This window comes from Cucumis melo, chromosome 1 (assembly GCF_025177605.1).
Source record: "Cucumis melo cultivar AY chromosome 1, USDA_Cmelo_AY_1.0, whole genome shotgun sequence".
In the NCBI taxonomy this organism is placed as follows: domain Eukaryota; kingdom Viridiplantae; phylum Streptophyta; class Magnoliopsida; order Cucurbitales; family Cucurbitaceae; genus Cucumis; species Cucumis melo.
Window position 1 is genome coordinate 9,936,074 of NC_066857.1, and position 25,124 is coordinate 9,961,197.

The 25,124-nt window shown below is 34.4% G+C and overlaps 1 protein-coding gene across 2 annotated transcripts; it reads right to left on the reverse strand.

Annotated features, from left to right (window-relative positions):
• Window positions 1-3,272: 3,272 nt before the first annotated feature.
• On the reverse strand, window positions 3,273-7,203 carry LOC103500432 (pentatricopeptide repeat-containing protein At5g65560-like). Of its 2 annotated transcripts, XM_008463733.3 has the most exons (3): window positions 4,115-7,203; window positions 3,938-3,992; window positions 3,273-3,813 (listed from the first exon to the last, which is right to left on the reverse strand). In XM_008463733.3, exon 1 carries the CDS (start codon window positions 7,010-7,012, stop codon window positions 4,265-4,267), a length of 2,748 nt encoding a protein of 915 aa, XP_008461955.2. In that variant the 5' UTR covers window positions 7,013-7,203; the 3' UTR covers window positions 3,273-3,813; window positions 3,938-3,992; window positions 4,115-4,264. The 2 variants fall into 2 exon arrangements, with proteins under 2 accessions (XP_008461955.2, XP_008461954.2); XM_008463732.3 differs by having other exon boundaries at window positions 3,273-3,992.
• Between the last annotated feature and the right edge of the window lie 17,921 nt (window positions 7,204-25,124).

Here is a 25,124-nt window from a genome sequence, read left to right on the forward strand (position 1 = left end):
GTGAATGCATTTTTCTAATAAAGTTAGGGGGAAATTTTCAATTTGAAATTGGTAATTGAAATCACTATTGAAGGCAAACTTTAGGAACACTTCTGAAACATTTAAACATATACCACAACACTTTTTAACTTATACAATCGAATTTCAACTTTTATCATTGTAAATAAAAAAATTAAGTGCAAAGGACGAGAATATCATTTATGGAGCCTTGAAGAGTTACAATGTCATTTATGAAATATTTGATACAAATGCAAGGAGTGAAGTAAACTTGGAATTATAGTATAAGAAGATAATAAGTCAGAAAAGTACCGTTTTTAGTTGTGGAGCCTAAGAAGAAACCTTTGAGCCAAATAAGTAAAGTTCTCCATCACTATTTCCCTAAATTTTACTACAATTCCTTGAGTCAAACATACCTAAGAGAACTACGAAAAGACTTTTTGTAATCATTCCACTAATAAAACCAGTTAACAAGACTGCTAACGTGGCAACCAGCAAGACATACAATTGCACAACGCAAATCTAAAGTGTGCTAAATGAAAAAGTTTATTTACTTATAAATTACATATAAACTTTTCTTCAAAAACACTAGCAGTTCAACAAAACCAATTATTTGATTTTTTTTTTTTAAGTTTGAAAGGAAACAGGCTTCTAAACAAATAATTTCACTTGTGAACAATTGAAAACCAAATTTTAGAAAATAAAATAACAAATGGGGCCACTTTCATAGATATCCTTCTCACTTGTGCTGTATAGTTTCAATGTGAGAACTGCAACTCTTAACACTTCAAAATTGAAATCATATGCATAAATAATAGAGTTTTCAAATAAAATGCTAAGAGAATGAAAGATCAAGCCAATTTATGCACACCTTGACATAGACATAGAGCTTTCATACAGAGAAGAATGTTGAAACTAGGATACCCAAAGAGAGAGATTTAAACATAATGGAATTGGTAAAAGACATGGTCTCACTTAAGAGTTGTTTTTCCATCACTTCCCTTCCTTCCCTCTCTCTCTCTCATTATGCACATTCCTGGAGCTAAACTAACCAAGCAAATAGACATCTTACAAAATGTCTAGGACATCATCAATAGAATGCATATTGATCACATCAGATATCAATTCAACACACATTTTTTCATTCTTAGGTGGGGAGAGAACCAAGCAAATAAAGCTAACAGAAATACTAGGTGAAGAAATTATCTATAGATGAAGAGTGGTATCGACATTTGTATCGAAACTTCTTAATGTACTCACCATGAATGAGTTTTCGGGCCCGAACTTGGTGTCACTTGGCACCGACCTGGCTTCATGGATATCAATATCAACTTGCTTACCTGCCTTACGCCTCAAATTCAAACCAAGGGAGAGGGAATTGGAATCCAAATCTTTTGAGGTCAACGAGCCATTTGGTTCTGGTTCTAAATGCATTATCGAGGCATCGACCCTATTTGATTCGAATAGCAGGTTAAGAAGCTCCTTCCTCTCTCTTCTTTGCTTGTTTTTCTGCAATTGTCTGAATCTTTCTTGTAACAGAGCTATGGAGGTACCAACCATGGTAGGTTCACTATCGTGCCTACCCATTGGAGAACACTCTCAAGGGGAGTTTAAGCTGCAGCTGCTTATAGTATGTGAAGTGTACATAGTTATGGAGATCAATGTGTACTTATAAGATATTAGGATTAGAATATTTTGCTCTTATCATTAGAATAGGAGAACAGAGTCTTTTCTGATTGATTGGTGATGTGATACAGAAGAGAATCAGCTAGTTGTAAGAAAATCCAAATAACAAGAGTTTAAAAAAGGCTGGTCTAGAAAGGGTTGGGTTGGTGAATATTTTAGGGAAAAGGACTTTTGATGGAAAGAAAATGTATGTAACAAGTCCAAACTAAAAATGGATTGTAGTGTTTGGAAAGAAGCTTAAGGAATAAAAACTAAAAAGTTTAGGTAATGGTATGTGTCATGTTTTTGGACTCTTGCAATTCCTTTCACAAAAAAGATTTTTTTTTTCATGGCATTTGAATAGCGTTGTAAAAAGAGGGCCAGGGGAAGTGAGAATGTGCAGAGAAGACAAGGTTTAGGTTTAGGAGGAATATTTTGGATTAAAGATGACTTTTAATAAGGGCCCCCAACATAATGCATGACATGAAAGAGAGAGAGAGAGAGAGAAGAACAGTAACATAATGTTTTTGTCTTCCTTTCAGACACCCCTACTAACCATTTTCGTTTTCTACTTCTTTTCGATTTCAGTTTTGAAGTATCTGAAACAAAAACTTTGTTCCACATCAAATCTGAAATGGAAGCAACCCATGACTTCAACAAACTGTATTCCGTGATGTAATCTAGTATTGAGTTTTTTTACTAGGGATACACATTTGAATTAGGAAATCCGTGCATAACCATGTGTAACGTGGCTTGATTTTGATTAGTTATGAAATATTTGATTCAATATCGAATTTTTATATGGGTTTCTAAAAGTTCTATTTTGGATATTTTTTACTGAGTTTTTTTGGTGGTTTCCAAAGCTTAAATTTGTACATCAGTAAGTAATTGCTTCAATTTGAAGATTGAAGATTTTTTTCTGTCACATATAGCTGCTACATGAAGCAGTTTTGTTCTAGGTTTGGAAAACATTGTTTTACATACGATATGAAATACCAAGTGGAAGGCTGTTTATTTTGAAGGGAAAACAGAGAGACGAGGGAGAGAACTGAGAGGGAGAGATTAGCCTAATAAATATAATTAATATCTTCTTTGCCAAATCATCTTAAAAATGATACCTAAACAACACATCATCGCTTAACTTCCATTTGGTTAACTAACAATTAACTTAGTATGAGGACCATTTTCAAGTATTTTTTAAACCTCAAGGAGTAAAGCATCCCTTTTAAAACTTCATGACCAAATAAAAATTAAACTCAATTCTTATGAACCAAAATACAATTTACCCAAAGGAAGATTACCCATTAGCTAAAATGTTCTTATTGTCAAACCCAAATCAATATTTGCAAGAAAGGAATTATCACTTCCTTCAGCCCAAAACTTAAAACTACTTCATGAGTTCCATTTAATGATGGCAATCAACTTGGAATCTTCTTTCTTTTGGGTCTAAATCACTTAAATCTATAATGGCATTAAGACAACAGTAAATGGCTCAAACAAACCATTTAGTTTCTCCATTCCAACTACACAATATCAGGATCGTCTGTTGGTTGAGAGACATACAAAAGTTGAAGTATGGTTAGAGACAGTACGTATACGAGACAATTGCAGTATTTGAAATGATATATCAATTAACTAATTACACTCGAGTCAAATATAGACCCAAAAAATTTGTAAATCTAACATATACATTTATTCACGTTTCTCTCATGGGACATTATTGAAAAAGTGCCAAAAAAGATTGAGGCACGAAAAATAATTTAACTCTTAGACAAAAAGACAAAACAAATTGACATTATGGTTTGCCTAGTAATCCTGTAGACAAAACAAAGTATCCACAAGTGAACTTTACACCGAACATCTATCCATCCCTTAAAATTGAACACATGGAATTTCAATGCTAGAAAGAATATGTTATTAAAAAAAAAAATCTATGGCATCAAGACCCACTGCACTACTCCACGGGAAGATTTCCTGTGCACCAACAACACTAGCTCTAAAACACATCAAATAGAATTTCATCCATCAAGTTTTCTTTCTACCCAGAGGCTTGAACCCAGTATCAAGCCTCCTTTTAACCGTGACGCTTTGGAAACTTCCCACAAACATCCAAAACCTTTACTATTGCCATTAAGACGCCTCTGGGAAGACCTTAAAAGAGTTTCATCAAATCACAAGATGAATTGGTCAAATGCATCTATGATCGAAAAAAGCTTTGTACGAATCATGGTTAATATCTTCTCGATTAAACAACAATGGAGGAAACCAACTCTACCTTTAGAAGATTCTTATAGAGCAATATCATCTCTATGAAAATCAATGGTTTGCTTCTGCAACAATAAAACAAAAGATGTTTCGATGAGAGGAATAAAAGTGAAACTGAAGCAAAGCCATAAGAACAAAAAACAACGAACACAAAATTCGTAATGGTTGTCGAGTACATTTTGCTTACCACGTTAATAAATAACAGCATTCAAGTTGGATCCGGTAAATTCATTGACATATTGGGTCCTATTAGACCACGGTCCACTTTTATATTAGAAGCTTGAGAACATTTTTCTTGCTTAAATAACTGCACCTGTTAATCTTTCACAACTCCCAATTATTTAGAGATTTGAGGGATTTTAATTGCACAATCAAGTGCAGATAGTTCTCTGGCCAACATAACATATGTCTGGTAATTGAGAGTGCAATTTCTAGATTCCATGATATGAAGAAGCTTCAAACATAGATCGGTTTCCCCTTCCTTGAGTAATCCATCAAGTAACACTGTCCAAGCAACCTCATCACTATTCCAATGCTTCTCGAGCATAGTTTGAAACATACATTGAGCTTCTTGTATGAAATTTGCTTTGCAAAGCGCACATATAAGAGCCTTATAATCCGATAGGTGAAGCTGAAAACCTATTGTAACCATAGAGTTAAAAATCTTAAGAGCAGATTCCACTTTCAAGTTCTTACATTCGCCAATCAATAGAGCACGATACATTTCTTCACTAGGTTGCAAACCTTGCTTTTTCATGCTCGCGACCAGTTGATCAGCCTCATAGCATCTGCCTTCACCACACAAGCCTCTCACTAAAGTGGTATAAGTATCGACATTAGGCTCACATCCATGGTGAGTCAATCTAGCCAGGAGATTGTACACTATATCTGTGCTAATACATTTCTCATCAGAACTACAAGTATACGTGACTTCATGCTGGGCTACAACTTTTTCCATAAGCGATTGGCTTTCCTTTTGCAATCCCTTCAACAATACACCAAAGGTCCGATAATTGGGTCTGCAGCCAACATCAATCATTCGCCGACAAAGGAGAAATGCACGATCAATTCTGCCAAGTGCAACAAAACCATCCATAAGAGAAGTGAAAGTTGTCTCATCAGGGGTTATTCCTTTTTTCTCCATTTCATCAAGTAACCTTTCTGCATCCTCAGCCCTACCCTCTTGGCATAAACCATAAATTAGGGAACTATAAGTATATAAATTTGGAAAATAATTTCTTTTCTCCATTTCATGGAAAATCATGAATGCAAGACCTGTCCTCCCATTCCTACACAACCCATCAATAAACGACGTGTAGGTAATGACATTTGGGAGCAAGCCTTGCTTCACCATTTTACCACAGAAATTCTCTGCTTCAGAAATGCGATTAGTTTTAGAGAAACCACTTATCATCACATTGTAGGTTTCACTACTTGGAAGATTTCCACTTTCCACCATCTTCCAAAATAATGCCAAAGCATCATCCACTTTTCCCAAATTGAAATATCCATCAATTATAGCTGTATATGTAACATGATTTGGAGAAATACCATGTTCCATCATTCCATAGAGAAGAGAAGTCGCATGTTCCAATTTTCCCCCTCTAGAAAACCCTGAAATAAGTTCAGTATAAGTCCAAGTATCTGGCTTCAAGCCATTTCCCTTCATTATTTCTAACAATCTCATTGCATTGTTCAGGTATCCCTGCTTGCAATATCCGTATATAAGTGTATTATAAGTTATTACATTTGGGGAAGAACCAGCTTTGAGCATTTCGTCAAAAATCACCATTGCCTTCTGAATGTCACCCATTGAGCAAAAGCCTTTAATTATCTCATTATATGTTTGTGTATTTGGCAAGCTGCCATGACTCAACATCCACTTGAAGATGGTAACAGCAGTTTCAAATCTTCCCTCCACACACAATTGATTAATCAAGGCATTATACGTGACAGTTGTTGGAACCAATTCATCAGCCAACATCTTATGATATAGACCAATTGCAATCTCAAATTTCCCATCTCGTGATAAACCACTGATTAGTGCTGTAAATGTTTGAACATTTGGAACACAGCCTCTCTTTTTCATCTTTCCTAGAAGCTCTAGTGCCTCGCTAGAACGACCAGCATCACATAACGAAACTAGTGGAATGGTGTATGTGTATACTGTTGGTTCAATCCCTTTCTCAACCATATCTTCGAGCATATCCATTGCTTCTTCTAACCTCCCTTCACTACATAGTCCATTGATAAGGGTTGAATAAGTTACCGAATTTGGATCACACCCGTCTTTCACCATTCGGTCAAACATCGCAAAAGCCAAATCTAAATTTTGATTTCTACAATGCCCAAGAATCAAAGATGTGTATGTAAAAGCATCTGGATAGGCATCATAACGAAAAATATGACTCATAATCAGCTTTGCCTCTTGCACCCTTCCCTTCTTGCATAAAATATTTATCATTGTATTAAATGTCAATAAACTAGGCCTAATCCGACTGTTAAGCATCTTGATATACATATCTCGTGCTAAACCGACCATATCAAACTTCCCTAATTGAATCAAAAGAGTATTAAAACTATACAAAGTATACCCAAAATCATATTTGGAATTAATCTCACTCAAAAACTGAGTGACTCTCTTAACCTCTCCCTCATTCCTACAGGATTTAATCATTAAAATTCTTACATGATCAGCAGGCGCAAAAAGACGATCCCGGACTAATCTATTCAGCATCGAAACAAAGCAGCTCATATCATGTTTGAAAAATTTCCTCCTCGAAATCCAGAAAAAGAAGCGCAAGACTGAATCCGTATTCTTGTGCGTTTCGAGGATATTCACAACGTGATGGGGTTTGAGTTTGGGACTTAAATGGCAAAGCTCCGAACTGTGTTCCCATTTGGGACTGGAAAGAATGGTAGAGATTTTAGAGACTAGTTCAGGAAGAGGGTTAGTGGTGGATGAAATTGGAAGGGGTGAAGAAGGATGAGGCTCCGATGATAAATTGAAGGATTGGTGAGAACCCCAAAGAGAAAAAAGGGCATGGGAGGCCATACGAGGTGAGGTTTGGTGGTGTTTTAACATCTTGGATTTTGAACAGTCACGAAGTTTCTGAAGGATTCAAAGATCGGGGAGATGGGGCAGCGGGAATGTGCAAATAGTGAGCGTGAGAGATTGGCGAGGTGGCTAACGTGGTCGGTGGGAAGCAATAGTCGCAGCCGCCAATATGCTGAAATTGAGGTTCTCCTTTTCTTTAACATCTTGTTTAAAAAGGAAATTATGTCAAATTTCTATTCCAAATTGCAGGGTTGTTCAACAATATAGATGGAGCCGACAAACTCCTAAAAATTTTGAGAAGTAGCACATTTTTTGTTTTACATTTCAAGAATAGTACACTTTTGAAAAACTCGTAACTTTATTTTTCTTGATCAATCTTGGTCGAACAAAAAAAAAAAACAAAATTACGAGTTTGCCCATAACATCGAAGGAATTTCTTTGATTTTTGCTCTGCGAAATTTCAAGAAGTCATCATTGAACTTAAATCTCTCAAGATGAATTACTTTGAACAATTTCGTAGTTTAGAGTTCAGTTTTTAGTTTATGTTAGATTGTTTTCTATGAAATCCATGGCAGATGGGAAAATTTGTAGTTGGTCTTCTGTTTGTAGTTGGATGTAGAACATTGTTTTAAGTTAATGCATGTTGTTCTCGACCGAGATTGCCCCAAAATTATGGCTGAGTTTTAGGATAGAAGACTTTTTTTTTCCTGTTGTGTGCTTTTTCTATTTTGCAGATGCCTCTTGTTACCAAAATTCGCAGTTCCAACTTCTTCCTTGCAAACTTGACGTGTTGTTCGCATCTATTGAAGTTCGTGTTAAGTATAACAAAACAAGTTAACACCTAGGAAACTTTATATGTTTAGGAAAACTATCTTTAGACACTTCTTGGATGTAAAGTTGGCGTTCAATGGACCTCTATTCCATTACATTTTGTTGAGAGAGGTCAAGGAGAGGCAGAATAACATAATTATCTTTAAAAACAGAAGCATTTAGTTTATTAGATCTCTGGCCAAAGTTTCCAGAATATGCTCAAGATGAAAAACATAAGCATTTTAGTTATTCAATCTCGGGCTATGGTTGCCTTGGGATACCTCGGGATGAAAAACATAAGGCAATAGTTATTAGATCTCGAGCCAAAGTTATCCCAAGATACCCCGAGATGAAAAACAAAAGTATTTAGGTTATTCGATCTTAGGTTATGTTTGCCTTAGGATACCTTGGGATGAAAAACAGAAAGCGATAATTATTGGATCTCAAACCAATTTTAGATGCCATACGTACCTTGTTTGTAATGCCCCAAAAATTCAGGTGAATTTGAGTGTTATTTCTAGAAAATTGAATGAGAATTATTTGGTTTTGTGGAAATAGAAATTTATGAAATATTTGATTGGATGAATATTTAATTTGATAGAATTTAGACGTGCATAGCGAAAACCAGATCTAAATTTTGCTCTAATTACTAAGGTTAACATGCAAGACATAAAATCTAAATTAATTTGAAATTAGGGTTTTTATGATACTTGCATTTCAAGCTCCAATTTTTGCTTGAACCACCACTAAGGTTAACCTGCTATCCTCCAGACTCGAAACAGTGTTGTGGAACCCGTTGGATGAAGAAAATGAGAGAGAGAAAGAGATGGAAAAATAAAATTGGGCTCAGAAGAATTTCTTTGTCTTTTCTAAAAGTAAAAATAAGAAAAAGAAATCCAATTTCTTATGAGAGCCCAGAAAGACCAACCCATCAAATGAATTATATGACCTTATTTATAAGAGATTTACATGCAAAAGGATAGTTGCAAATATAGTAAATATATTCAAAATAATTAAGTATATAGCAATATTTTAAAAAAATTGTAAATATAGACAAATCTGTCATAATCTATCTATGATTGGAGTTTATCACTGATAGACTCTGTAGCAAATATTGATCTATCACTGATAAACCATAAGAGTTTATTAGCGATAGAAGTCTATCATTGATAGATTTTGCTATAATTACAATATTTTTAAAAATATTGCTGCATACTTAATAATTATTCTAAAAGTTGATACCCGTTATAATTACCCACACGCAAAATTTAATGTCCATGCAACACTATAGCCCAATAACTCAAAGTCCACTTTCTTTAGTGGACTTTTTGTCTTTAGAAAATGACAACACCTAGCCCACTAGAGTTAGTGGGATTATCCAATAAAATGTTGGATTTTCCCTCAAACTTTGGTCAAAAGGCAAAATTGTCATTTGGTCAAAAATCAAACTTTGACGTTCTCAAACAAAAAGTTAACATTTTGACTTTTTACCATTTTTTCCACTTGACTAATTTCAACCACTTGAGCATGAATCCACATTAATTTTCTTGAAATTCAAATTATATTTGAATATATTGCCGATCGAAGTTTGTTTCAAATTTAAAAGTCAACATTTTGTATTTTTACAACTTTGACTATTTCCATAATTTTCGAGCTTCCGAGTATGAATCCACATTCATATTATTAATATTTAAATCCTATTTAAACATAAAGCTCTATCTCTAATCTAATAACCGACGACTATATTATATATATACTTGTTGGTTTCTCTCTCCTTACCTAAATCGAACAATTCGACTCATTCCATCGTACTATTCTAAGTTATTCCATATGAGTTAGCAGGGGAACCTAATATACCTATAGATCATAGGCTCCAACGATTTGAGATTAACTAGCTAAACTCTTTTAGATCGAGCTAATCAACATTCGTTAACTAACAGGTTATTGCACTAAAGTCCCGTAGTGGCCCTCCCCCCACTATAGACATAATTGTGTCCATTTGATATAACTATGATCAGTAAATTAATCCTTCACAGGTTGTTTGTAACCTTGATTAGGTTAAATTACGATTTTATATCTAAGACTACATCTTGCTCCTTAAGTCCTACTGATTCACTATTGAACAATTTATTTAAGGTTCAACCTATAAACCGAATCCCTTTCGAACCAATGAGAGGGTAGGGCCCTTTGTTCAAGACTTAGATCTAGTCCTTAAGGGAACAACCTATCTTCTAACCCCAAAGTAGGTAGGAGTGAATTTAGTCTTGCACCTTATATCCCCAACTATCCACCAAATCTTACCCCTGAAATGATTGGCTTATTGGGCTAACATTGATGAGCTGCCCTCACCTATGAAGACCTAAGGATAATCTCATGTGAACAAGAGTTCATAGTTAGCTCATGATTAAGATTAAGTTACCTAGGTCATAAATAATCGAAATAGTGAATTTTATAGAGTAAACGACATTATAACGTAAAAGTGACTATTTCATGGTTTGCTCTTATGTAAATTCTTTACATAGGATGCCTCCACTTTCATGTCTCTACATGAATAATTTAGGATCTCGTTTTTACTAACTATAAAGCGGGCCATATCTACAGTGTTCTCAAAATAAGGTGTCCAAACTTATTCGTATACTATAGACTATTAAGGTTATTTACTATAACTTGATCGACATTTGTGTCTTTACATAAAGTTCAAATTTACTCAAATAACCTTGGGATCTTAGTTTATTGGATTTAAGATTATAGTATTCAGTTTCACTAGTTGTTTCTCAATAACGACTTTATTGAATAGAATATGATTATAAACTATGAATTTTAGGACATAAATTCCAACAAACTCCCACTTGGATTAAAACTCCTAGTGGAATGAATTTAACAATGTGAGAGAAAATACATATGAGTACGATAAACATATTAATATAATAAACTAGAACACATGCCCAATAAGTCTCTCACTTGTCCCAATTTACAAACATTGTAGACCTAAACTTTGTAGGTGACCAAACACTTTAGCTATGAGAGCTTTTGTAAAAGGATCAACAATTTTTTGCTCAGAAGATATCTGGGTTGTCATTACAACGTTGCCACGATGTACAATTTCTCGTATAAGATGGTACTTATGTTCGATATGCTTTTCCCATTTATGGTTTTTAGGTTCACTTGAATTTGCAACTGCAACCACTATTGTCACAATATAAAGCGATTGGTAGATGCATATTTGGTACAACTTCTAGATCTATCAAGAATTTCCTTAGCCATACTACTTCCTTTTCCACCTTGCAAGCTGCTATGTACTTAGCTTCCATTATGGAGTCAGCTATACAAGTTTACTTTATGCTTCTCCACACTATTGCTCCTCCATTTAGGGTGAATACCGATCTTGATGTAGACTTTCAAGCATCTTTATTAGTTTGGAAATAAGAATTAGTGTATCTAGTAAGGATCAGATCCTTAGTACCACTATAAACGAGCATGTAATTTTTCATTCTTCTAAGATATTTTAAAATATTCTTAATGATTGTCCAATGATTACATCCGGGATTGGATTGATACCTACTGACCATCCTTAATGAGTAGACAATGTCATATCTAGTATATAATATTGCGTACATCAAACTCCCAATTACAGCAAAGGCATAAGGAATATGTCTCATATCCTTAATCTCTTGAGGTGTCTTAGGACATTGTCTTTTGGGCAAATGAATTCCATATCTTTACGACATTGAACCCTTTTTGAAATTCTGCATTTTATATCTAGACAATATTTTATCTAAATAAGATGCTTGAGACGTGACTAGTGCTTTCTTTTTACGGTTCTGAACAATTTGGATCTCGATAACATATTGTGCATCTTCTAAATCTTTCATTTGAAATTGTGTAGATATTCATTTCTTGATGTCATTAAGATAATTCACATAATTCTCAATGAGTAGAATATCATCAACATGCAAAACTAAGAATGCTACAATGGAATTGACGTCTCTTTTTTAAACACGGGGCTTGTCAACATTTTGCTTAAAGCCATTAGACTTGATCGCAGTAACATATTTGATAGGACCTAGATGCTTGCTTTAAACCATAAATGGATTTTTAAAGCTTACAATCATTTTGTTCTTGACCTTGTTCTATAAACCCCTATAGTTGAGCCATATAGATACTCTCCTCAAGATTACCATTAAAAATGTTATTTTGATATCCATCAGCCAAATTTCATAATTATAAAAAAGTAGCGATGGATAAGAGTATTCTAATTGACTTAAGCATGACAACAAGAGAAAAAGTTTCTTCATAGTTCACTTCCTCTCTTTAGGTATAACCCTTTTCCACAAGTCGAGTCTTAAAAGTCTATACTTTCCTAGCTTGTTTTTGTTTTCTCTTGTAAATCCATTTAATTACAACCAATTAATTTTATGTCACTTGGTTGATCTCTAAGAGTCCAGACAGAATCGAAGTACATAAACTCCATTTCGAGGTCCATGGCTTTGATCCATTAGTAACAGTTCACATCATTCATTGCCTGTGTGTAGGTTAATGGATCCTTTACGTCATCATTAGGTATGAGGACTTGCGTTTCAGTTAAATTTAAGTAATGATCAGGCTGGTAAACAACCCTTTCACTACGTCGAGGCTCTCTCAACTCTTGAGAAGGATGTGGTTGATCAGATTTCCTAGTTTTATCAACTACTTTAGTGAATGAACTAGGTATATCTGTAGCATCTTTATAAATCTCATTTAATACTAGCCACGAGGGTTTCCTATTGGTGGACCAAAACCGAGAGCATGATTCTCATTTAATAACAGTCAAGCCACGTCGCCCGTTTGTGGTTGAGCTGCCACAAAAAATCTGTGAGTTAGAGGGTGAGATTTATGGGTTTTATTTTAGGGTTAAGATTAACATTAAAAGCCAACCATTGGTGTTAGATTTGACATATTTTGGAATAAAAATTGGTGTTCTTTTTTAGGTTCAGTTGGAAGAATGTAATCTGTAGAATTTTTCCTAATCAAGGTTGAATTGATTTCAACCTCAACTTTGGGTAAGTTAATTTGAAAAATTTTTGGACAATATATAGCCATTTGTTAATTTTATTAATTAAGTTATTTAATTCCCTTTACTATTTAAGAACTACCTAATTAGAAAACTTCGACGGTTAGAAAATTTCTGTTAGTCAGTCGCTCAGATAAGAGATTCTACTACAAGACCTTCGAACTAAATTTAAAAGCTTGGATGTATTTTGTGATTATACATTGTAGCGATGCATAATAAGATGTTGTAGTTGATGGCTAATCTATTATGATGATTTATGCTTGTTTTATGGATTGCATGATTATGAACTGTTATGACTGATGGTTCATGTCATATTTATGTTGATTATTATATGCTTTTGGACTATGGTCTGTCTGTTGACTTTGGCTGTTAGGCTTTGTACCTCACCTGTATTGCGTTCATACATATTGGGCCACTCGCAAGACTAAGGGTGTTCCTACAGATCACATGCACAGTTAAGGGTCAATTATACTTTGTTCTAATGGGATGACTCGTACGACTAGGAGTGTTCCGACAGGATCACTCACACAATTAGGGGTATAGCTACCTATGGATCACAAACATGATTAAGAGTGTGAACCTATGATCACTCGCATGACTAGGGGTGTTTCTACTAGATCACTCGTACGATTAGGGATGTTCGTACGGTCTCACTCGCCCAGACATACTCCATTGGACACACGACATCATTATTATGTTCACAACTAGAAGTTAACAGATAACCTAGCAAGATCAGTAGTGAGTCTCTATGTTTAATACTTCAGGCAAAAGGTAGAGGATTTAAAAAGTTGGCGAGTGACAAGAAATACCTGTGACATGCCATATGGGGACCTCATTCTTCTTTTGCTTTTCTTTATCAGTTTTTCAAAATTTTTTAGAAATTTTATTTAAATTTTTATCTCATTTATTTAACTTTATTTTATTTAAAAATTGTTAGAACCCGTGGGTCATGTATGTGATAGTGTATTTTAATAAGAATTTGGTTTTTATTTTCTTTTTTTAAGAAAGTGTCAAATAATATTTATCTTTTGAATAATGACCTTACTTAGTTAAAGAGTTTGGATCGTTACGCCTTCTCATTTGTTCTCTAATTTGTGATTTAGGTTTTTAGGGTTTTATATATATACTAAGAGATGAAAAAAATGGAAGAGGCCCCTCAAGCCTCCAAATCACCCCAAACCCTCGAATGAGAAGAACTTCTCATTTGACACCTCTCCATTTCCATCTCTCAGACAACATCTCTCTTTCATGTCTCACCCCACTTCTTATTCAAGTTCACTCTAACCACCGCTCAACTTCTCCATGGCTGCACCTCCATCTCAATTAACTCTCTCCTCTCTGACTTTCTTGGTCTCATCTTACGACTCACACTTCAAGTTTAAGTTCACACTGGTACATAGTGTTTGTGTGATCTTTCAAATCCTTTAGGTAGCATCGGGTGTGGTTGCATATTTGGTAACGTTGTGTGTAGTTGCAACTTTGGTAGTTTCGTGTGGTAGAAGATCTGGTAGCTTTGAGTGGTATTTTTTTAATCTTGTGAAATAGATGTGGGTTTTGCGTGCAATTTCTATAGCTTTGCTTGCCAATATGATTTGTGCATTATGCTTGCAGACTTGGATTTATTGTAATCAACTAGGTCATACAAAACTACCTTTTTTTTTTTTTTGCTTTGTTTTGGCTTAGTCTTTCTTTCTAACAAAAAATAAAATGTGGACTATAATTTTCCTTTTTTCCCTTCAACAATCACCTCATATTCTCTCTATTGTGGATTTTGTTAGGTTTGCATCTTTACAAACTTATGAATAATGAAGATTGAAGATCAATTGGTGGAAGTTTTATTCATTCAATGTGTAATCTTTTGAAGGTTATGTGTGTGTACAAATTGGTGGAGATAGATATAGTTTGTAATTTTGGGATAGTTCATATGGATTTGAGGTTTTTAGTGTTCTCACTTTCTAAATGTAGTAACAAACTAACTTTTGACTTTAGGAACATGTTTCTATTGTTTTAGGAATCTTTGAAATAAATAAGGTCTTATGGATGGAACATTAGGTAAGTATTCTTCTTCTTAAATGTTAGGTCTTTTGACTTTAAGAACATATTTTGAATGTTTATGTTTTGATGTTCGAAGTTAAGCATGTTCTAAGTAGATACAAGGAATGTTTATGTTTCATGATCGTCTTCTTCTTTAAACTTTTTGTGCTTATGTTTTTTGTATTTTTGATTGGATTGATTCAGACAGGCTGATGGGGGAAGTTGCATAATGCTTTGATGGGTTTGTATTTGTTTTTTTTATTGCCAACTTGCAGCTTCCTCTTGAGTGGATTGATTAGTTTGATTTTGGAATTCAAGTGAGTTTTTAACCAATCTTAATGGTGCATTATCTATTATAACTTTCCATTTTTGCTCATTGTTTTGTAAATTAATTTCGGGACTTAGAAGTTGTGCAGTGTGGTGTGTCTCTATCTTATCCTATGCGATGAGACATGGTCATGACATATTGTATGCTCTCTATGTCTTGCATTCTTATGTAATTACTAAGTCCTCATTGAGTACAAGTTTTCCTATTGCTTACCTAAGTATAAGCAAAGTAATAGGTTTCCTAGGTAATCCAGGGTCAAACACAGGGAATTGATATCAAATCTTAGTTCTAGGGTTCGCTCTTCCTTTAGGCGGTATAAAAGAATCATATATATAGTATGAAGAAGTATAAGTTTAAACTATATCTACTTATCTACACTTGAGAATCAATAAAAGAGGAATACGAGGAGGCAAGATGGAACTGTGAACTAACTTGTGTAAGAAAGATTAAAGGAAAGTCTCCGCGTTACTAGGCGTTTAAACCTTGTGGGAGCTTTGATTCGGTGTATCTCAGTTAACTAGTTTATGATTAAGACGAGCACCTCTTGATGTCTTAAACGCCACTTTTGCTCACCTCTCAGGATGTAAATGACGAAACTTAGTTAAGCGAGATATGTCACACCCCCTTTCGGATCACTTGCTCTGGATTCGAGAGGTGACGTGATGTCAACCGAAACCATCCACCTCTGAGACGATTCCAACTGACCGTTGACGTGAAAACGTGAAACCTTTGCTAGCAGAAGTCTTTAAACCTCGAAATCACTTAAAAACCGTAGTGTGATCGATTTGAAATGTCTCTTTACAAATACTGAGTAAAATATAGGTATAAAACATGGAAACGTAAACTTATAAATAAATACAAATATACTTTTAACAAATCTATTTCTTCCATGATTTAAAACTAAATTGGCCTGTCAGCAGTATGTTTAGCACGCGGAGACTCACAATCTATACTTGGAAAGAGGGAAAATATTTTAAAAGGGTGAGCTAAATAACATAGTGAGTGACGGTTTATAAAACATATTTTAAAAGAAATAACTTTAGTATTTTACATAAATCATTCATAAAGCATTTCATAAGGTATAACCTTAATAAAAGATATCTTTATGCTAAACTCTTTCTGTCTTTCAAGTACTCTTTTATCTTTGTATATTCTATACCTAGGAAACTCGATGACGATAGTAACTACTTGACCTATCCTGCCTAATTTAATTATCTCGGTCAAGATAGGAGAGCGCCTTCGATCTTACTATCTTGCCAAATCTCGATAGCAAAGCCCCATACCTAAGATTGTGCACAATGATCGTCGAGAACTCAGTATATAGAATACCATGGTTTTCTCTTTAAAATCATTCTCATTAAACTCATGCTTTTCAATTATTTTTCTAAAACAGTAATAATCTTTTCAGAAGCTCAAGCTTACTCATAAATCATTACTTGCAAATCTAATCAATAAATACATGCTTTATTAAAACATTTCAAATTAAGCATACTCAAGTACTTTTCATAAATGTGCTTGCAAATTATAATCAGTATAGCACGGTAATCATTTCAAAGCATATTTAAATTGTAGCTTGTAAATCATATTTAAAATCGTCATTTAGAAATCATGTTGTCACTCAAGATACTTGAACGAATCATTCATCGGGAAATTCCTTTACAACCTTCTTGATTTGAAAAATCTATATTTAATTCTCAATTAATCCCTTGATCATGAAAATATCCAAAACTTCCTTTAAAATTCCCAAACATATCAAAACAACCAAAAAATGGCCCATTAGGGCTTACTAACATGGTGGATGAGGCTGGGCGCACGTGTATGGTCTGGGGGCCTTGTCGCATGCTAACCTCGCTAAGATGAGTCGCGCGTCACGTGCTAACCTCGTAGTGAGGGGCAACACGCACATCATCGCTGCATTCCTAGCGCACCCATCTCGTGCCTTGCGCGCGTTGTGCTGCTCATATAACCTACCTGCTAACCTTTTTTTGCAAGTCATATGCGTAGCCTTAGCGCACGCCTTACTGCTCGGCTATACCATGACCTTGTGGCATGCACCAAAATATATCAATATAACCTCTATGAAATAAAATAACGCCCAGAACACCTAGTCATGCTTGACACTTACCTGCTACCCATAGTTACTTTTTGGTCCAAAAACACGACTAGAGTCTTAAAACACTTATATCATTAAATATATAACTCTTTTGTAAAAACTTCTTTCTACAAAGTTGGTTTAAAATGTCGTATCTTTCTTACCTCAAACTTGTAGAACCAAATTCTAACGGATGTGGTCTACAGCCCTCTAGAAGTGCTTCTTACTCAGAATCTCTTCTGAAATGACCTTCTCGACTTTTCTTGACCAAAACACCTAACTTCTCACCTCCAATTTTAATAGTAGCCTTCTTTGAAGAACTAGAATCAATTATTGAACTTTTGAAAGTAGTTTGAGAGAAATTGCACGAGTGAGTTGTGAAAAATCCTTATTTGAAGTTGCCTATTTATAGAAAGTCTTGTATGAAAATGAACTGACACCTAAATTTCTCTTAATCCACCCTTAATTTTCCTTTAGACACCTCCTACTTCCATTCCAACTCCACCTTGGCCACAATAATGCATGTAACATATTTAAGACACCTAGATTAACCTTAAACCTATTGCCCTTAATTAGCCACATAGCTTGTCAAAATGCCTAGCAAACCTCTAAAGCCTTCTCGCACAATATAACCTTTATGGCCTTCTTGCATAGCCTTTCCTAAACCTCTAGCCTTCCTTTTGCCTTGCTTCTCGCCCACTAACCTCCACAACTCTTCTCTCATAACCTTGCCACCCAACACATGATCTTGCTAACCTCACAATGCCTTCTCGCCTAGCACTTATACATGTCATGCTAACCTCTTAATCCATAATCTGGCCTACTACCCTCTTAGTCCATCATCTTGCTTAGCACATCATTCCTTTACTAACCTCTAAATCCTTCTTTTCGCCTAGCATGTCCAAGATTGCCAGGCCATCCAAAACTCCTAGACATAACCCTTTGAGGTTATTTTCCATGCTTTGGCTGCCTAGCACCTACACCAAAACGCCTAGCACGACACTTAGCCAATTATTCTAACTTTTCTCTTTCTCTTAATCCTAAACCTTAATTCAATATTTCCAAGGATTTTTACCTTATTATCCTATAGATTCCATTTTCTCTTATCTTTTCCAAAACTTAATAAGTTCCAAAGATCTAAAAATTTTAGGGTTTCACATTTCTTACCCCCTTAAGAAATTTCGTCCTCGAAATTTTAAACATCAACCAACAATTTTACAAACACAGTTTTTATTACTTGGGTCTAACATAATACATACTTACAACTTAAACAAAACAACGAACAACTATCTAAACAACACATGGTTAATCAATTATTCCCTTCTACTTAATATCACTAGGGTCTTCTTCCCTTGTTAGAGAATTTCTTAATTCGTGGCTTTTTTGTGATTCGACTTGCGATTTCCTTTGTTTCTTCAATCTTAATTGAGGAAAATTCCTTCTAAACTGCCCATTTCGTTTGCATTGATAACAATGCATCTGATCCAACCAAACAATAACCTTGGTGAAATCTTCCATAGTTTCGACATAAAGATCTCGTAACTATACCAGCTACCATTTTCTTTCCTAGTTTTAAGTAATTTCAGTTGACTTAACTAATCGAACAAAACTTCTTCATTGTTGATTCGGGTAAATATTTCCTATACTCACCTTCCATGTATGCTGTCTTTTAGAAGAACTTACTTCTCTTTGTTTTTGTTATTTCATCCTAAAGTAGTGTTTTGAGAAAAATTCTTCTTCAAATATTTCTCGAAATTTTCTCCAACTTGTTCTTTCTACCATAGTCAAACTTCTTCCAATTTCTTCCTACCAGTCACTTGCTTCTCCTCCAAACATAGTTTCTCCTAGTTTGACTTATTGATCTTCAAGACATCTGATAATCCTAAAGCAATCAATCAATCAACTAATCCATTCATGTGCTTTGATTGAACTAGTTCTCCTTTCGGGACACAAATGATGGAAATTATCTCACTAAGGTGGAGTTTCACTACTACAAAAAAGGCCTTTCTTGACGGTTGTAAATTTTATTTCTTGACGTTTTTTGAAAAAACCGTCAAAAAAGGGGTGATTGGAAGAAGAAACCGTCAAGAATTTTTATGAAAAATCAATTTTTAACTTTCTTGACGTTTTTTAAACATCAAGGAATATATTTTTTTTCTTGACGGTTCAAAAACGTCAAGAATTATCTATTAAATTCTTGACGTTTTATAAAACGTCAAGAATATTTATAATTTCAAGATTCTTGACGTTTTGTAAACGTCAAGTAAAATGTATTTTTTTCTTGACGGTTTAGAAACGTCAAGTTATATCAATGAAATTCTTGACGGTTTAAAACGTCAAGATTTTTTTAAAAAAGCGGAGGGAGTTATTTCCAATATTTTTTGACGTTTTAGAAACGTCAAGATTAACTTTTTAATTAAAATATTATTTTTTTAAAAAAACTAAAAATCCCTAAAATCCCAATCGCGCGCTCAAAATTTTCGTGGCCTTGCTCGTCTCCCCCATTGCCGAAAGTCCCTCCGTCTTGCCGAATCCCGCTCTGTCTTCAACCATCGTCTTCCGTTCGCTGATTTTGGTCGTCGTCGTCGTCTTCCATCTTTGGTCGTCATCGTCTTCCATCAAAAAAGCCAGACCTCTCTTTCATTTGGTCGTCTCGCATCCAACCATCTTCTATCGTTTTCGCGTCAAGCCATCTTTGATCGTCTTCGCATCCGGTCGTCTCACAGAAAGCAATCCATCGTCGATCTCTTTCATCTTTGTCTTATCGTCCGACCATCGTCGATCTTCCTCCGGTTAGCTCTTTTTCATATTTCACTTTTGCTATTTTTTTATCTAATTCGTAAATGCTCTGAAAAATATATTGGGCTTGCATTTTTCAATGTATTTGTGTTTTCCAGTGGTCATTGTTCTGTTTTTCAATGGGTTGTGGATTTTGGTAATTAAGGGGATTTTGCTGTCTCTTGCACTGGGGATTTAGAAGTGTAGCTACTTTGGATTTCTTTTACTTTTCTTTAGGAACTTTGTTACCTTTTTTGCTGCTGTTCTAAAGACTTCCTTATAAGTCATTTCAGGATTTTTAGTTTTGAGCCTTCTTATTTCATCTCTGTCCCAAACACAAACATATTAGATTGAATAGTTGTTTTAGGAGAAACACTCTAACAGTGGTTCTTGAAGCACTTTTCAGATTTGTTCATTTTATAATGTTGTAAGTGTAATTGTTTGTTAATGTTCTTACGTTTGTTTACAAAAGGAGTTGTTGCAAGAATCGAGTCTTCTTTAACTTCATACTCATAAAATTTCAAGTTTTATCTTTAGAAACTGTAAAAAAACTTCCCTGAATTCATTCTTTATAAGTTTGTTTGGGCTGAACGAACAAAGGGGAATAAAAGAGATTTTTTTATCAATAAAAGCATATAAAATTATGGGTTACTTAATGCCACTTTTGAATGACGAAGAAATTATGTAGCACAACTACAACTACAGATATGATTATACCGTTTCTGACTGTAAATTAGGATTCTCAAGTTTATGCATCTGAATCTTGTCATTTTGTTTAGATACTATACAGTGTTTGTCATGATCATGGAGATGCCTTTATTTGCACTAACATGGATTTTCACCAACACATAATTTGTTTCAATATTTATATGTGTTACCAATGTATATTAGCTAGAATGAAATAAAAATTTGATGGTGATGATGGTTATTATTATTATTTATGGAGAAGGAGCATTGTTGAAGGGAAAAGAATAAAAGACGATGGGTTAATTTAGGGAAAGAATAGATACTAGTGCTTAACCGTTGCGTTTGGTAATTTGGTAATATATACTAGTGCTTTTCTGGGATTCTCTCTAATAATCAATAACCTTTTGTGCTTTCTATTGATGTTCTTTTGAGACATTTTTTGTTAAATGAATAAATTTTTGTTACCACAATTATGTATATAGATTATTTACATAGGAAAAACAAATTACAAAGTAATAGTTAGAGAACAGAATTTATAAATTGTCATGATAGTTTAGGGACTTAGGAATAGAGGAAAGTATGAGGTGGCCCCTAAAGACACTGTAATCTTATTTATAAATAGTTTTAAGTTCTTTATTTGGTTAGTTGGTGGAAATTTAGTCTTATTAAGCTAATGTTTGTTCAATCTCCATATTTTTTCTCTTTTAATTATCTCAACAAGACTTTTTGAACTAATTTAATTTACTTTATTTGTCAATAGATTTACAATTATGGATAAATCATGTATGCACAAAAGTAGATTATCCAAAGAATATGAGTTAGGTGTGAAAAATTTCATAAAATTTGGATTTTTGAATACAAGTACCTCCTACATTCGTTGTCCTTGTTTGAAATGTGGGAATTGTGAAAAGCATAGTAGAAAGGGTGTTAGAGATCATTTATATGTTAATGGTATTGATGAAAGTTATAAAATTTGGTTTTGGCATGGTGAAGAACTTCCTAACTCATCTTTCTATGGAGAATCTTCAAAGTTTGGCACACATACATGTGAAGAGAATGATTTTGGAAGTGTAAAAGAAATGATTGAAGTTGCTCACGAGGAGTATTCAAAAGACCCAAATAGATTTGAGAAGTTGCTTATTGATGCTGAAAAACCATTGTACGAAGGATGTAAAAAGTATACCAAGTTGTCTACTGTAGTTAAATTGTATAATTTAAAAGTTAGATATGGATGAAGTAATACCAGTTTTTCAGAATTACTTAAAACTTTAAAGGAAATTCTGCCAACTACCAATGAACTCCCAAATTCATTGTAAGAAGCAAAGAAAACATTAAGTGCATTAGGAATGGAATATGAAAAGATTCATGCATGTCCTAATAATTGTTGTCTCTATAGGAAAGAATTTGCTAATGCCATCGAATGTCCTGAATGTGGTCAATCGAGGTGGAAAAACGTTAAGGATAGAAATGAGGAGAGAAAGAAAATTCCCTCAAAAGTGATATGGTACTTCCCACCCATTCCACGATTCAAAAGGCTATTTAGAAGTATTGAATGTGCTGAAAACCTGACTTGGCATGCTAGTGAAAGAATTGAGGATGGTAAGTTACGTCATCCAACGGACTCTCCAGCATGGAAGTTAGTAGACTTTAAATGGCCAGACTTTGGTTCTAAACCTAGAAATCTTCGTTTAGCATTGTCAGCCGATGGAGTAAATCCTCATGGTGACATGAGTTCTAAATACAGTTGTTGGCCGATAGTGATGGTTATTTATAATCTTCCACCATGGTTGTATATGAAAAGAAAGTACATGATGCTATCAATGCTAATTTCAGGGCCAAAACAACCGGGGGATGATATAGGCACATACTTAGCACCACTAATTGAAGACTTAAAACTTTTAGGGAAAATGGTGTTGAATGTTATGATGCTTATCGAGAAGAAGTATTCAACTTAAGGTCGGTTTTGTTGTGGACAATCAATGATTTTCCTGCATATGGTAACCTTAGTGGATGTTGTTAAAGGGTATAAGGCATGCCCAATTTGTGGAGATAATACAAATTCTATAAAGTTACGACATGGGAAGAAAATAGCATACCTAGGACATCGAAGATTTCTAGCACGCGATCATCCGTACTGACGGCAAAAAAAGTCATTCAACGATAAAAAAGAACTTGGTACAATTCCAGAACCACTTTCTGGAGAGGATGTGTACTTGAAATTGAAAGATCTTGAATTTCCTAAAGGAAAGAAGATCCATAAGAACCTATCGATGAACAGAAGTGAAAAGGTTTGTTGGAATAGGTTATCTGCCTTTTTTGAGTTGCCATATTGGAAAGATTTGCATGTTAGACATTGTTTAGATGTGATGCACAGCGAAAAAAATGTTTGCATGAATATCTTAGGTACGCTTCTTGATATTCCTGGTAAAAGTAAGGATGGGTTGAATGCTAGACGTGATTTAGTTGATCTAAAACTTTGATCGGAGCTTGCCCCTATTAGTAGTGAGAAGAAAATATTCATTCCTTCTGCGTGTTATACTCTTACAAAGGAAGAAAAATGATGTGTTTTGAAGACTTTGTCAAGAATAAAGGTTCCCGAAGGTTACTCTTCCAATATTAGAAACCTTGTGTCAATGACAGATTTAAAACTTAATAGTTTAAAATCTCATGATTGTCATGTGCTCATACAATAGTTGTTTCCCATTGCGATAAGATCGGTGCTACCAAAACATGTTCGTTATGCTATAACTAGATTGTGCATCTTTTTCAATTCTGTATGCAACAAGGTGTTAGATGCACAACAATTAGACAAGTTGGAAGAAGATATTGTGGTAACATTGTGTTTATTTGAAAAGTATTTTTCCCCTTCATTCTTCATAATCATGATTCATCTCACAGTACACATAGTTAGGGAAGTCAAACTTTGTGGCCCTATATATCTTCGATGGATGTATCCCTTTGAAAGATTCATGAAAGTCATCAAAAACTCTGTGAGGAATAGATATCGTCCAAAAGGTTGTATTGCCGAAAGTTATTTAATAGAAGAAGCTATTGAATTTTGTTCTCATTTCTTATCTGGAGTGGATCCCGTTGGGCTTGGGACTCGCAAGTCACAAGACCATTTAGACACTTCAAATATTGGTAGGTCGTTGTCCATGGGAGTTCCATTCAAACCTGAACAAGAACTTCTACGTCAAGCTCATCGATATGTGTTGGAAAATACAATTGATGTTCAACCATATATGGAGTAAGTTTATTCATTGATTTCTTCATTGTTTCATTCACTTTTATATAATTAAATCTAACTATATTACAATGTTTGAATGATGACTACAAAGAAAACATATGAAGGCTTTGCAACTACAATATCCGAACAAGTCTAAAAATCAGAAATGGCTTCAAGAGGAACATAATCGAACTTTTATACATTGGTTACGAGAAGAGGTACAGTGTTGAACCTTGTAATTTAGTTATACATGTTATGTGTTGAACTTGAAATAAGAATTCTTGTGGTAGGTATCAACTGAGCTTAAAGTTAGCAATAGTGGAGTTTCAGATAACTTAAGGTGGATTACTTATGGCCCTCATCCTTTTGTTATTACATATAGTGGTTATGCAATAAACGGATGTCGCTATCACACAAAATCTTCTGAGAAGGATCGAAGTGTACAAAACAGTGGAGTTAGTTTAGTTGCTAGAACAATGCAAGTGTCTAGTTCTAAAGATAAAAATCCCGTCATTGGAGATATGTCATTCTATGGAGTGATACAAAAGATATGGGAACTCAATATAATACGTTTAATGTTCCGGTGTTTAAATGCGATTGGGTTCAGAATAGTGGTGGTGTTCGGATCTATGAACTTGGTTATACTTTAGTTGATTTAAATAGAGTAGGACACAAGTCAGACTCATTTATACTAGCAAGCCAAGCAAAGCAAGTGTTTTATGTTAAGGATCCAAGTGATGTTAGATGGTCAGTTGTACTCACTCCACCACAAAGAGACTTTGAAGATAGATATAATGACGACGAACTTGGTGATACAATACTCCGGTGTGAAGGAATACCCAACGATATGCCAGATGTCTATTTAAACAATGATTTGGATGAAAATGTCTCAACGTACGTAAGGTCAAATTGTGAAGGCACATGGATACCTACATAATATTATAATGGTGTATTCACAATTTCAAACAAGTAGACCATAAGTTTATTATGTTCATTTATCTTATTTCATTATTTATTGTTTAAAATTTGTGTATCATGGTAATTTTTTTTTCATTTTGATTGACAGCTTCGCATAATATAATATGGACGATCTTAATGAAGAAGTTGGTGTCGGTGAGTTGAATGCAACAGTTG

Excerpts from the sequence above, each read along its gene's own strand:
- LOC103500432 (XM_008463733.3), bottom strand. The coding sequence starts at position 7,012 with ATGTTAAAACACCACCAAACCTCACCTCGTATGGCCTCCCATGCCCTT.